The following is a 13,753-nucleotide window of genomic DNA, read 5'->3' on the forward strand; positions in this document are numbered from 1 at the left end:
AGCAGGCCTTACCTGGTGAAATTTAAATAAAGTTAATAGTTGTATATACGTGGCTGTTTGCATGCGGTTGTAGATGGTGTGTGGTCTGTGAAAGCCAATCTCGTAAGAATGTTTCGAGGAGATGGCAGCACAGGGAGCTTGTTTTTGTACTCCGCTCATGTTTTCGTACTGTTGTTGTTACGTTTTTACCCGTCCCTACTGGATGTCTGTGAAAAAGAGCTTTACAGCTCACCAGATTCCTCCAGTCTAAATAAATATTCGGTCTCTGATTCTTCACGTGCGAAGTTGCAATCTCAACGCGGTCATCATCGCAGAATAGTAGTGCACGGCCCGGAAAACGTCGAGTTTTCAATCAAGATGCAAAGCAATGTGGCTGTGGGGAGAGGGAGACGCCCCACGGCCATTGTGCATGTGCAACAACAAATCCCCATCATCATTTACCTGATGAGGTGCAGAAGTGGTCATCTTGAGTCGTTTTACTTTCACAAATTCTGCTGCAGGCACCTTCGATTGGTGCTGGGCCAATCCCACTTGATGAAGAATGCTGGTGTGTGATTGGCAGCATACAGCACTTTGTTTCTATCGTCGGAGGGCGTCATGTAGGCTGTATGTGTGTGAATTGTAAAGCCTTTCTGACAAAATCCATATCGTTTTATTTCTGCCATTGACCCATTATTGCGATCAGTATTTACATCCCTACGGTGTTGCGGTCCGTTTCATGTTAACTTATTTTATATATATTTTATATATATATGTTAGCAAATGTTACTCAAGATTGCACGGTTGCCACGGTTATATCGGTGACCCCGTTTTATGTGGAGGGCAGACGATAATTTGTCGACTGCCGCAGAATCATAATGACTATTGAGCCACTAATGGAGGTTTGAAACGTGTTCCTTTTTTTTACGCTTGATAGGCCACTCGCAGCCAGCCAGCCATCCGGCCTGCCTGCCGCTCTGCTGTTTTGACTTAGCTCCCCCACCATGGTCCATCGCTCTCCAACCCGCCCTCCTCCCCGAGCCAGCCGTCCTCCGCTCTCTTTTTTTTGCGTCCGACATTACACGCCTTGCCCTCGTTGCCGCTCGAGCATCCGCCGGAACAATCTGGATCACGACTCGAGGTGGCGCGCAATTCACCACGTGTGCTCTGCCTTCCCCCCCCTCCCCGCCCTTCTGTGTCGTTTCAGGGCTCCACGGTCGCAAGGGAAGCGAGCGAGAAAGAGAAGGTGAGCACGGTTCATGGTTGTTTTTTTCTCCCCCCGAGAAGCTTTTTTCGACGGTGCGTTCCCCCACAAACCCCGCGGCGCCGCGGGCACTCCTCCGTCAAGGGCGACGCGGTGGTGAGATGTTAACTACCTCGTCTGGTATGTAGGAGGTCGTGGGTTCAAACCCGACCCCTGATGCCTGCTGTATATTTTGAGTTTGCGCGTGTCTCTCTCGTGTCGATTTTTCTCCGGGGTCCCCTGGTTTTTCCCTCCACATTGAGAATCAACATCACACGTTCAGCGTATTTGGCTACTGTACATTTCCACGAGATAGGTCACTTCATTGAACTATCATTTGTGTTAGCCATGTCGCTTCTCAAAAAGAGCTATACATGATAAAATAAAATAAAAATAGTTTAAGCCAGCAAACCGAGTTCGATTACAGGGAAGGGCCAACATCAGTGGCGAGTAGTATCTGAAATGGTTCAGCACCCGCCACTATATCGAACCGGAATCTATTTAGACGGGAGGAATCCACTGATCTACGAAGCTCTTCTTCACATTCGTGGTGAAGCAAGATTAGTTGGCTCCCCGTGACCCGACGTTTGAATGCAAGAGGGCCTTCATTCGTCCGTGGCTCGACAAAGAGCTATACATTATTGAATGCAATTATTACTGCGACGGTTTACTTGCCGAGAATAACGTGTGGTGGGTGTGGTGGGGGTGGTGGGGGTGGTGGGGGTGGGGACGGGTGAGGCCTGCGGTGTGTGTCCCTGCGGGGGTGGCGTTACGCTCCGCGTGCTGGCAGCTTCGTCGGCAACTGAATGGGTGGGTGTTGGGTTCAGTTCTCCCGACCGGCGTGACCCGGATATCGCGCGCCGAACGGCACGTGGCCCGAGCAAAAGAATAGCCCGCCGGAGAGCCCTGCGTGCGACCGTGAGAACCGTGTCACCCCCAGGCACCGGGAAAAATTCTTCTCTCTCAAACGTTTCGGTCGGGTCCTCTTCACTTCTTCTCCCGGTGGTGATTGGTAGATGGCAAGGCCGCTTTGCGTGTCGGTGACAATTTCCAAGCGATAAAGCCACCTTCTTTGAGCTATCATTTGTCGTCAGGTCGCTCGTGTTATAGATTTACGTAGCTCAGCTCCCGGGGCCTCTCCTCAAGCAGATGTTGAGGCTGCTGGTCCGTGTGCAGGGTTGCGATTTCCGCATGGAAAATGCGGAAGGAGGGTTCAAATTTTCCCGCATTTTTGCTAAAGTCAACCGCAAACGGTGGAAAGACTACTCCTATGACCGCGCGCTTTTAACAACACGTTAATGCGTTCTATTGGAAAGGATACATCATGTACATATGTGTATGTGGTTCTTGTGCGGAAATGCGGAAATCATATATTCATTCCAATCAGTAACTCAAAGCCCTACGTGATGCTGGGCCTTGCATGTATCCTTTCCAATAGAACGCATTAACGTGTTGTTAAAAGCGCGCGGTCATAGGAGTAGTCTTTCCACCGTTTGCGGTTGACTTTAGCAAAAATGCGGGAAAATTTGAACCCTCCTTCCGCATTTTCCATGCGGAAATCGCAACCCTGTCCGTGTGGAGTGCAGTGCCCCTTCCAGTGAAACTCGCCCGTGTACACCCGTTGCCTGCGCGTGATATTCGTTGGCATCGACGCGATGGCGGTTATTTGGCTGCTGTAAATTTCCACGTGACGAGGAGTTTATTTGTCGCCGGGTCGCTCCTGCAGAAGAAGCTAATAGCTCTGTGGGATTTACGTTTTCAATTAAAACAGTTAATTTGTATGTGTTTTGTGATTTGCGTATCTTTCCTATACTTTGCGCTCCTATCCTGTTTTTCTCTTGTTGTAACTTTCTGAACGCGTACCTCTACTGGACATCTGTGGAAAAATTGCTTTATAGCTCATCGGATTCCTCCGGTATAATTAAAAGATTCTGATTATGGTTTGCAGTGGCAGGAGAGGATGTCGCCTTCGGTGCATTAAACCCTCGCGCGGATTTGGAAAAGAGTCATTTGGTATTGTTCCCAGCCAGTGCTGATGCCGTAAATAGTCAATCAGTGCGCGCCGAAAGTGGGTTGATACTTATTTTCTGTCGACTGTTGAATTAACTCTTTTATCGAGGGTGACACTTTAAGTGGGTGCTGATCTACTTCTGATCAGCGGGAGCAAAGCGATCTTGATCCAGAGAGCTCTCACACCCCGGGAAATAGATTTCTCTGAAAATTACTTCTGGTGGGGGAAAATGTGGGTACCCCCCCCCCCCCATCTCTTTCGACCTGTCTGGCGCGAGTGTGGAGGATTTTAACAAGACGCAGCGGCGTGCTGCTGCTCGCAAAGAACGGGAAGGGGTGTGCCTCCCATCATGCCTTTGCACTGCATTGTCACGTGACTAGCACATTGCATGTGCAGTGCCGATTGTGAGCAGCGCGCGTCCTTTGTCGTTCAACCCGTTGTTGTCCAGCCTACGCACATTTGCTCGTCGCTTGCTCCGGTGCGTTTTGTCATCATTTGCCGAAAGCATTAGATTCGAATTAAGTGGGCAGGAGTAGTCTACGTTTTTCGAGGGGGTTAACCTTTATACAGCGGCTTGATACATTCTTCTCGTGCGGACGAGGGAGGTTTCCCCGCAGTAATAATTGCATTTAATAATGTATAGCTCTTTGTCGAGCCATTGATGGATGGAGGCCCTCTTGTTGCATTCAACGTCCAGTCGCGGGGGGCCTTTTTATCTCGCTTCATCACGAATGTGAAAAAGAGCCTTGTAGTTCAGTGGATGCCTCGAGCCTCAATAGAGATTCCTGTTCTGGAGAGCGAAGTGAGGGCCCTCCACCATTTCGGGTACCACTCAACACTGATGTCGTCCCTTCCCTGGCTGAAACTAAACAATAGTTTTGTTTTTTTACCAGGTAACGCCCATTCGGCTATATAGCTCTTTTTTCAGAAGCGGCCTGGCTATCACAATGATAGCTCAACAAAGTGGCTTATCGCGTGGAAGTGTATAGCAGCCAAATACTCTAAATGCGTGTTGATTCTAAATGTGGCTAAATGTGGCTTCATTGTGTCGTACGCTAACCACGATACCACCGCTCCCTCTCTGTAGTGCCTGTAAGAGATTCTCTAATGCAATAATGGGGTTTAGCCAGTGCAGCCTAGACTCGGCACGAGAGCTTCGGTTTATTAAACTGTTAATCTACCAGACCACGGGGAGAACATGCAAACTCCAAATGCACAGGCAGTCAAGATCGAATCCACGACCTCCTGTATACCCGGCGAGGTAGTTAACATCTCGCCACCGTGGCGCCCAGTATAACTGGCATTGACCAAACATCCCGATGCTGAACAGATTACGTGCACGTTTTTCAACTTGGATCGCACACAGCAGCAACAACATCGCCCGCTCGTACGAAAACTTGGCAAATATACAGCAGGCGTTCAGGGTCGGGATTGAACCCACGACCCCCCCTGCATACCAGGCGAGGTAGTTAATATCTCGCCAAAATCTGAGCAGATTAGGCCGATGGTTATTCACGGTGAGTGTGCGTACGCACGTGTGGGGTTGCACGTAGCGTTGACCGGCAGGGTGAGCTCGATGCATTTTTTAACACCTTTCACTTTTGAGTGAAAAATCTATTGTGGAACGATGCCGTTAAAGTACATTTTGTGTGAGCAGCTGCGCTCTCCTTGGGAATGAATTGGTTGTTAGCAAGCCAGCGTGATGATATACAACAGCTGTCGTAGCTTTCGCTCGCTCGCTGCCGCTGCTGCTGCTGCTGCTCCAATAACAGCATGCAGGTGATGTGGAGACGATTTATTTTTGCCGTTTATGATGCACTATGTCCACACGTCTGGATCCTTCCTTGCTATTTTTTTAAATACTTTTTTGTTTATCTTTCCACCTGCAATGTGCCGAGTAATAACGTAATGCTGGTAATAACATTTTAGTCGTTATGTGTACGTTTTGTCTGTGCGGAGCCACAGACAAAAGCTGGATGGCAGCAGCCAGGCAGTCAACCGTTGCTACCAAATAATCTCTCAAGCTCTGCAGTCCTTCCTGTGTTCACCCTTTCCCGTTCCAATGATGTATGTGCGTGTACGTCATTGGAGCTGAGTTGGAAGTTAAAGGCCATGCGGGGGAGCGTGTGGCACAGTTTGGCGCCAGCTATCGTAGAGTGCGGTGGTCGTGTCGCTACAGTTCTCTGCGGTGAGTACAATGTCTTCAAAAACAGCGGCGCTACGCCAAATAAATAAATAAACTCATGCTAACCGCTTGCGAGTTTCGAGATACAGCAGTAAACGGGGGACACCCACCCTGCAACTTGCAGACATCTCGGAACAGGAAAGGGTTAGGTATTCTTATTCTTATTAGGGTTAGGTGTTTTCAGCCAAGGAATGAACGTTTATTCAAGTGGGAGGACATCGGAGCAGCCAGAGAAAAACCCGCGCATGTGAGGGGGCAACACTCTATCCCCGTGCAGATGGGACTGCCTTCTCCTGGCAAGCCAGGGTATGGCTGCTACTCGATGCTCGCGTGAACGGACGTTGGTAACGGCCGTTCGATCCACCAACCCTCGCTGCCTCCCCGGCGCTAGATTACAGGCTGTGTGCATAGCCACCACTGCCCTGCTATAATGGTGGGGCCGGGAGAGGGCTCAGGAAGCGGATAGATTCCTTATGTGTGTACGTATGTACGTTGAACTTCTTTCTCACCGTACGTAGCCAAATGTGCTAATAAGAGGTGCGGGGGAAGGACAACAAGCTAAACACAAAAAGCAGTTCAAAAGAAACGAGTTTTCAATCTACATTTAAAAGTGCATAGCTCCCAGTGACTTCCTAATATCGGAAGGAAGAGTGTTCCAGATGGCCGGAACAGCGCATCTGAAAGCACCGCGCGATGCGGTGTCTGTCTCTGTTCGATGGCCAGCCGAAAGCCACCGCTACGAGGATGACCGGAGTTCCTTATAAATTTACGATGCACAGAGACGAAAAATCGTGACATTGTTGGACTACACAAGCCGCCCTGTGACAGAGCTTAATAAATTGGGTCTGATTTCCAGCCACAAAATGGAATAACGACCTTTTCCTGGAAACAGGCTTTCAAAGCTGCCTCTGCTGCTTGTCAAATGGGTCTCATTTTCCCAGGGGTTCAGGAAATGTAATTGGAAGTCCCACTGTCAGGGTGTCGCCACATCGCAGTGTCCACCACCTATCTTAACTGCTAATGTCAGTGCCGTGTAACAGCAGCAGCAGTAAGCTCTTTTCAAGGCCAGAAAGGTCCATAAAAGCAAAATTAAATTTCCAGGAAATGCCAGGAAAGCCAAGCAAAAAATGGGTATTTCTATAGCTCAGTGGAAATGACTTAGTCGATTGATTTGGCTTTCATTTATAAAGCGCTACACTTCCCTGTCATATTGGCTTACGTATTCAGCTTAGTAAAAATGTTTTTTGAGGAGAAAAACAACGCGTATAAACTCGGACGCGACATGGCCACAAACTACAGCTCACTGGAATGGCTTATCACGTGGAAATTTATAGCAGCCAAATACTTAAGACACATGTTTATAAATGTGGAGGGATAAACTGGAGGACCCGGAGGAAAATCCACCAGACCATAGGGAGAACATGCAAACTCCAAATACACAGGCATCAGTCAGGATCGAATCCACGACCTCCTGTATACCCGGCGAGGTAGTTAACATCTCGCCACCGTGGCGCCCAGTATAACAGTCATTGACCAAACATCCCGATGCTGAACAGATTATGTGCACGTTTTTCAACTTGGATCGCACACAGCAGCAACAACATCGCCCGCTCGTACGAACACTTGGCAAGACATTCCTGAAAACGAGTCTTGGGATTCAGTGAGATTTTCCTGGTTAAAACTCGCATAATAAGAAGAAGAATCGTCTGGGCGATAGTTAATCACCGCTCTACGGGTCTATGACAGGTTGATAAGTTCACCAAGCGCATGTAAGTTATTCCTTACTATGTGCTCCATAGGAATAAATACGTTTAAATATAATTTTTTGAAACTTCTACAAGCAACGCCAACATTACTCAATTCAGTGGATGTAACAGCGTTGTTAAATTGATATTCATTGTTATATTTTCACGTTCATTAAATGTTTTTTTTTACTTTGAAGGCCACACCGTTCTTGACGAATGCGTTGCTTGTGGTTTAGTCCTCGTGCACCACTGCCACTTTGTTTGGACGCAGCTGTGCTCCGTCATCGTTGTCGTCTCACAAAATTGTCACCAGCGCAGCAAACATCTGTAAGTGGGTTTAAAAAAACATAAAAATTGCATCTAAACCCTGCTGCGGAAGTTACTTCGCTCATTAATGGAAGTAAAAAAAATCTCACCTTAACCATATTTTGTAGTTTAATTCTCAGTGTCGTAATCCTGCATTCCCACACAAATGAGCCCTAACAGAAACACAGATCCCCCTCTGGTTTTCTATAGACAACATGGTAGTGTGTCACGTGTACATTGACATGAGGCTTAAAACAAACGCAACGTGTGTTTTCATTGGCTTGACCACTCTCCGTGTGCGTTTGTTTGTTTGCTGTAGTGTAGCGGTGAGCACTGCGCCACAAACCCGGCGAGCCGAGTTCGATTCCCGCTCACGGTCAACGCCAGAGACGATTATTTGAACCGGTCCTGGGCCTCCCCTAGGTCGACTCAGCCTCAAATGAGTACCTGGTGCGATGTGTAAACATCGTCACTTGGGAGGCAAAGGCGGCCGGGCGTGGTGTTGGCAACCCACCCCCGTGTGTGCCGTGCCGGCCTCCATAGGTGCTGCTCGCTAACAGCACTTGCCTCAACTGTCTGCACAGGGGAAATCTTTGTCTTGCTTGCGGAATCTTTTTTCACGTACATTTTTGGCTCTCTTACGTGTTTTATTTTCCAAACCTGAGAAAACGGAAGACACGAGCGAGCTATCCATTATCTGCTGCGGAATGGTGACATTGCCAAGCGTGAGCTGCTGTTTGGAATCAATGGTGGGCTGTTTATTTTGTCAGTCGTCAACAGCCATGATTAATCACTGCTGGATGAAGGCCCTCCCCAACAATTTCTCCTCGCCGTGAGCCGGTTTCATTTCTGCGTCTGAACGTCCTCTCGGGCTTGTTTCCCCCTCCTTTGGGTTCCACGCCGTCATGAGTCTTAACCGTCGGCCATAATTGTTGTCAACTTCCTGACCCCGTGCCCCTACTGGAAAATCTGTGAAAAAGAGCTTTTTAGCTCATCAGATTCCTCCAACATAAATTAATATTCTGATTTTGATAATCTCTTGGAGCGACATGTGATGCATCCAGCTTGCATGTTGGCATCGGCCATGGTCTATTCGCTGCTGGATGAAGGCCTCCCCCAAGCACCGACCCATCTGGCTCCTGCACACAAGCTGACTTCCTCGCTCCATCTCTGCAGTGGTCTTCCTTTCAGGCGTGTTCCCTTCTTTGACGGCAAATTAATTAATTAAATTTTATTTTGCCAGGTAAGGCCCACTGAGTTATGCAGCTCTTTCAGAAGCGACCTGGCTATCACAAATAATAGCTCAACGGAAGTGGCTTATCATGTGGACATGTATAGCAGCCAAATACTTCAAAGGCATGTTTCTAAATGTGGAGGGAAAAACCGGAGGACCCAGAAAAAAAACGACGAGACCGCGGGGAAAACAGGCAAACTGCAAATACACAGGCGTTAGGCTCGGGATCGAACCCACGACCTTCTGCATATCAGGCGAGGGAGTTAACATCTCGCCATCGCGGTGTCCATTTGCCTTGCCCGTCAGCCATCATCGATTTAGTGATGCATCCAGAACAAATACAAAAGAATGTAACAGTCAATGTGATACATCTAACCTTGTATATGTTCTCTCATCCATGTGCTCCTCCTTCTGGCTCTCAGCGTAATTAAGAACATACTGCTCTATATTATGTCTGCATAATTGTCAGCATTTTAATCTGATTTTTTTCCATGCGTGCATGAGCGCAGTCAACATGTTGCCACATGTGAATTTAATAGGGGGGGGGGGATTAAACCAACGCGTTTTGTATTATTGTGGAGGGCTAAAGCCCTCCCCATTACCAATTTGTCACTGGTCAGTGGGGCTTTTCAACATTTAATGATGCGTTTAAAATGACATAAATTATGTAGACGCTATTAACGTGACGGCCGCGGTGAGTTCTGTCCGGCCCGTGGTGAAGCTGAAAGTGGGGAGGGGGGGGGGGGTGCGGGGGCCGTGTGTGACCCCCCCCCCTCCACCTCCCCCCATCTCCCCCCACCCCCGTGGAGTTTTGCCACGGCTCCGTCCAGCCAAGCGCCGACATGAACTTGATTTTGCGCCAGACTTTGGAAGTGGCGCGTCTGGGATCCAGCTGGGAGTCATCAACAACGACGACGACCCCAGTCCGGGTGAAACGAGGAGACTCGGCGGCATTCCACAGCCCCCAAAAGTTTATACGGATACAGCTTTTTATTATTTTTAGATGTTAATTACCTGCAGGAGGTTGCGGGTTCGAACCCGACCCTAATGCCTGCTGTCAAGTGGATTTTTCTCTAGGTCCTCTGGTTTTTCCCTCCACATTTAGACTCAACATCATGCATTTCGAGTATTTGGCTGATTTCATTTTCCACGTGATAAGCCACTGTGTTGAGCTATCCTTTGTGGCCAGGTTGCTTCTGAAAGAAAGGTATATAGCTCAGTGGGCCTTACCTAGTAAAATAAAATTAGTTTATAGTTTTGTAGTATAGTTATAAATAGTTTATAGTTTCGTTTTTAGTTTTCTTTTGGCGTTTGGTGAGATTCGGCGTGGAAAGGTAAACTTAAACGCCGAGAATCGTGAGCCACGCTTTGGATTTTTGTTGTTACGTGATGGTTTTATTTCTTACGCACTTTAGGTTTCTGTGAAGTATCGCTCCAGGCAAGAGTTGGTGATGTAAAATAACGTATTTATTGTTGTTAAATATATGCTGCATTGCCGTACTATTTCCAAAATTTATCAGCGTTATTCCTATTAAAAGTTTTATTTTTCGTCCATCGTAGAACGCTGTGAGAAGGACGTTACCACCACGGGGCAATAGTTGGCACATTGGACTTGCTATCGAGGTCGCCAGTTCAATCTCCCGGCGTGGCAGTTGTATTCAGTTGTGGCAAAGGGCCACGTTGCAACAATGGGCCACCAAGGTGATGAGATGTTGACTACCTCGCCGACGAAAACATACGTTGTAATTTCACCTCTACTTTGTAGGTATAATGATTGTGCGCTGTCAAGGGCGGTTTGACAGACATCATTCATCCAACAATGTGTTTGTGCAAATCGTTAGCTCTTTGTTGGAGCTGGACTCGGGTAAATTAATTATTTAAACGACGAGCGTAACAAAAAAAAACGGATGTCATTTGCAGTGGCATGCCAGCCTTTGTTTAAAGCTTTGTCCTCACTAATGCAGTCGAGTAGAACAAGTGGCGCTGATTACGACGCGCGGTTCAACGCAGGAGTGTGTACCGCTTTTTCTAAAAATAAAAACGAATCCGCCGACCTTCATCCAACTAGCGCACACATTTGTCAATGTCACTGTCTAGCGTGTGTGCTCTTCCTCACGTACACCCATCAGTCCGTCTGTACACCTTAACCTATAATGCGTTGCAATTGCGTCACGGCATTCACGGCGTGCCCCCCCCCCCCCGCCGACACTGTGGGGCTGAACTTTGTCGGCTCGGGCGCGGTGGCCCGCGCGCCGCGTCCTCCCATACACACCGCGGTAAATAAGCCGTCGAGAGAGAGAGGGCTCGTTACAGGCACGGGTCACCGCAGCGATGCATCACGGGAGTGATGGGCGTGTTCCAGACCACCTCGCTTTCCCCCCTTTTCTCCACTCCCCCCTCATAGCGCGTGTGTTTTGGCCGCTCACTCACTCGTGTGCGCATGCGTGTTTCTTCGCAGGCGAAGGAGCTGCCCACGTTCAAAGACAACGACTTCATCAACGAGAAGCAGAGGATCGTGATCGGAGAGGAGAACAAGAAACTCTTCCTCGAAAAGCTGAAGAGGGACGTGGAGGTAAACCCAACACCGCCTCCCACATCGTCGCCATCGTCGCTATTGCCTCTGCCGTCCAAAATCCATCGCGTGGGGGGGCGGGGTGACAATCCACACCGCTCTCCCGCACCTCGCGACTTCCTGTCGAGCAGCCTCGCGCCACGCACCCCCCCCCCCCCCCCCCCGCGAATTTCAAATGGCTCTACAAAATGTAAAACCGTCGTTTTTAAAACCCTCCTATATAAAATGGGGGTTTGCTGTACTTGAAAAAAATCAATCCCAGAGGCCCAGTGCACTGAGCCGACCCCTGTCCCTCGTGTTTAAAGCCATAACGCTCGTGATCACGAATGGGATATCCTGCCCGCCGTGCCCGACAGAGCGTCCGTGTTCACCCACGCCAAATAGCCCCAACGAACACGCAGCGTCGTGAAACATCCGACCTATGCAGCACAGCATCTTTTTGTCTTGCACGCGCCCGAGTTCATTTCATTGCTGCCTACACTCTCTGTAGCATTGGTGACCGATCGATAAACATTTATGTCCCCCCCACAAAGACAAAGATCCCCCGTGTACAGACTTTCGGGGCAAGTGCTGTTAGCGAGCAGCACCTATGAAGGCCGACACGGAACATGAGGGGATAGGTAGCCAGCACCATGCCCGGCCGCCATGGTCTCCCGAGTGGCGATGTTGACACATCATCGTCGGGTTCGTGGCGCAGCGCGCTGTCCGCTACGCCACTGCCCCAACTCAAGGAACAACGCGCGTAGCTACGTAGCGCAAACTACACATGCTCGCGGATAAAACAAACACTCTTACTCAAGATAACCTGCCAAGCCGCATAGAGTCTGTGAGCGTATACACCTCCAGTTATCCGGGAATCTAACCCGGATCATCACCAGGTTCATAACGCGGCGTGCTGACCGCTCCACTACACTGCCGCTCCCCCCCCCCACACACACACTAGCGCAGCACCAGGCACGGGCCTCGCAGCAATGCGCAGCTCGGGGGACAATAAACACCACGAGGTAGTAACCCAGTAGTGGCCGCTCCACAAGCACCGCGTGGCTCGGTGGGAAAAACCTTGGCCGTCTCTGTTCTGCGGCCATAGCTGCCCGCATCGTCCCCGGAGCTGCCTGAGCTCGCGGTGACGTCCAATACCCAATTTGGAAAATACAAGACCGGGAGCACACGGTCTTTATGTATAATGATAACGATGATACTTGAATTGTTTATCCAGGAGAAAAGCCGTATCGAGACTCAGGACTCATTTCCCAGTCTGTTATTGTTTTGACATCAAGTCATTCGCAAAGGTGTAGGGTCAGTCGGTATCCCTGCAATAGCCATTAGTTTTTTGGGTTTTTTTTTTGCCGTGACTGGCAAGGGAATTGGGAAAATTAATAACGCTCTCACTGCAACCGTGTCCGCCCAGGGTCACCGTTGTATAAGAGATAATGACTCGCCAGACGCTGGCCTGGTTTGAATGGCTCAGATGAATTGATTGCTCGAAATGCAATGCGATGCTGGGATGACCAAGCTTGCTGCAGCTACAGGTTTTGAACATTTCCTTTTCTCCTTCGCTCCACCCTCTGCATTGGTGATATCAATCTGGCGGCACAAAAAAAATAATAAACGTTAATCCCACCGTTTATAATTGGGCGTACGTGGTATAGAAAAATATTGCTTTCATCATTTCAACGATGCACAGCCTACCTGGCGGTGACCACAGCTTGCGTAACGCGCGTGTGGAGAGAATCGCACGGTTCAGCGTCTAGTCCTGCTGCCGCTGGAGCCACTCTCGCACCCCGTGGCTTTGTCCAGGGGATTTGTAGTACAGGGTGCTTATTATATCGTTGTATGCAGTATTCTCTCGTTTGTTGACTGTGAACTCACCTTGAATCTGTTGGCAGCTTAAGAAGATATGAGAAATTGCAGCCATGCTTTTATGTACGGAATCAATTTTACTGGTAGTAACCTCCTGGTTACACCAGCCCACGGGATTATTGTGTCCGTCCGTCGTGCAGGGAGGGGCTGGGTTGGGAGGGAGGGGCTGGGTGGGGACGGGTGGGCTGGGTGGGGAGGGGAGGGGCTGGGTGGGGAGGGGCGGCTCACCCCGTGGTGCCCTTATAAAACTCAACGTTTAACCTACTTACGCCGGCTTGTGCCCGCCCTCACAGTCGGCCATATTTGCGGAATACACCACGCCGCCGTTGACCCTGGCCATTGACCGAGCAACCCAACGTTACTACCAGTTCCCTCCGCAGGAATGTGTTGTGAATTAACCTACCCTGTAAGTTAAGTTAAAACTAGAAACTATTTTTATTTTACCATGGAAGGCCCACTGAACTATATAGCTCTTTTTCAGAAGTGAGCTGACAAAGAGCTTTATAGTTCAGTGATTCCCGACCCGGGCACCTTTCTGCGTGGACTGTGTGCGTTCTCCCCACTGTTGTGCGTGGTCTTCTTGTGGATTATCTTGTTTCCTCCCATAGCTAAACAGAA

General features: G+C 49.2%; 1 protein-coding gene across 4 annotated transcripts in view; it reads left to right on the plus strand.

Annotated features, from left to right (window-relative positions):
- LOC133355754 (phosphatidylinositol 5-phosphate 4-kinase type-2 alpha-like) overlaps positions 1-13,753 on the plus strand; it is a 225,429-nt gene that overhangs the window by 185,337 nt on the left and 26,339 nt on the right. For all 4 annotated transcript variants that reach the window (XM_061573080.1, XM_061573089.1, XM_061573097.1 and 1 more), the window contains 2 exons: positions 1,187-1,225; positions 11,162-11,275. In XM_061573080.1, coding sequence (XP_061429064.1) covers positions 1,187-1,225; positions 11,162-11,275 — 153 coding nt within the window. The remainder of the gene's footprint in view (positions 1-1,186; positions 1,226-11,161; positions 11,276-13,753) is intronic.

Source organism: Lethenteron reissneri, chromosome 7 (genome assembly GCF_015708825.2).
Source record: "Lethenteron reissneri isolate LAM-NWPU_2019-01 chromosome 7, ASM1570882v1, whole genome shotgun sequence".
In the NCBI taxonomy this organism is placed as follows: Eukaryota; Metazoa; Chordata; class Hyperoartia; order Petromyzontiformes; family Petromyzontidae; genus Lethenteron; species Lethenteron reissneri.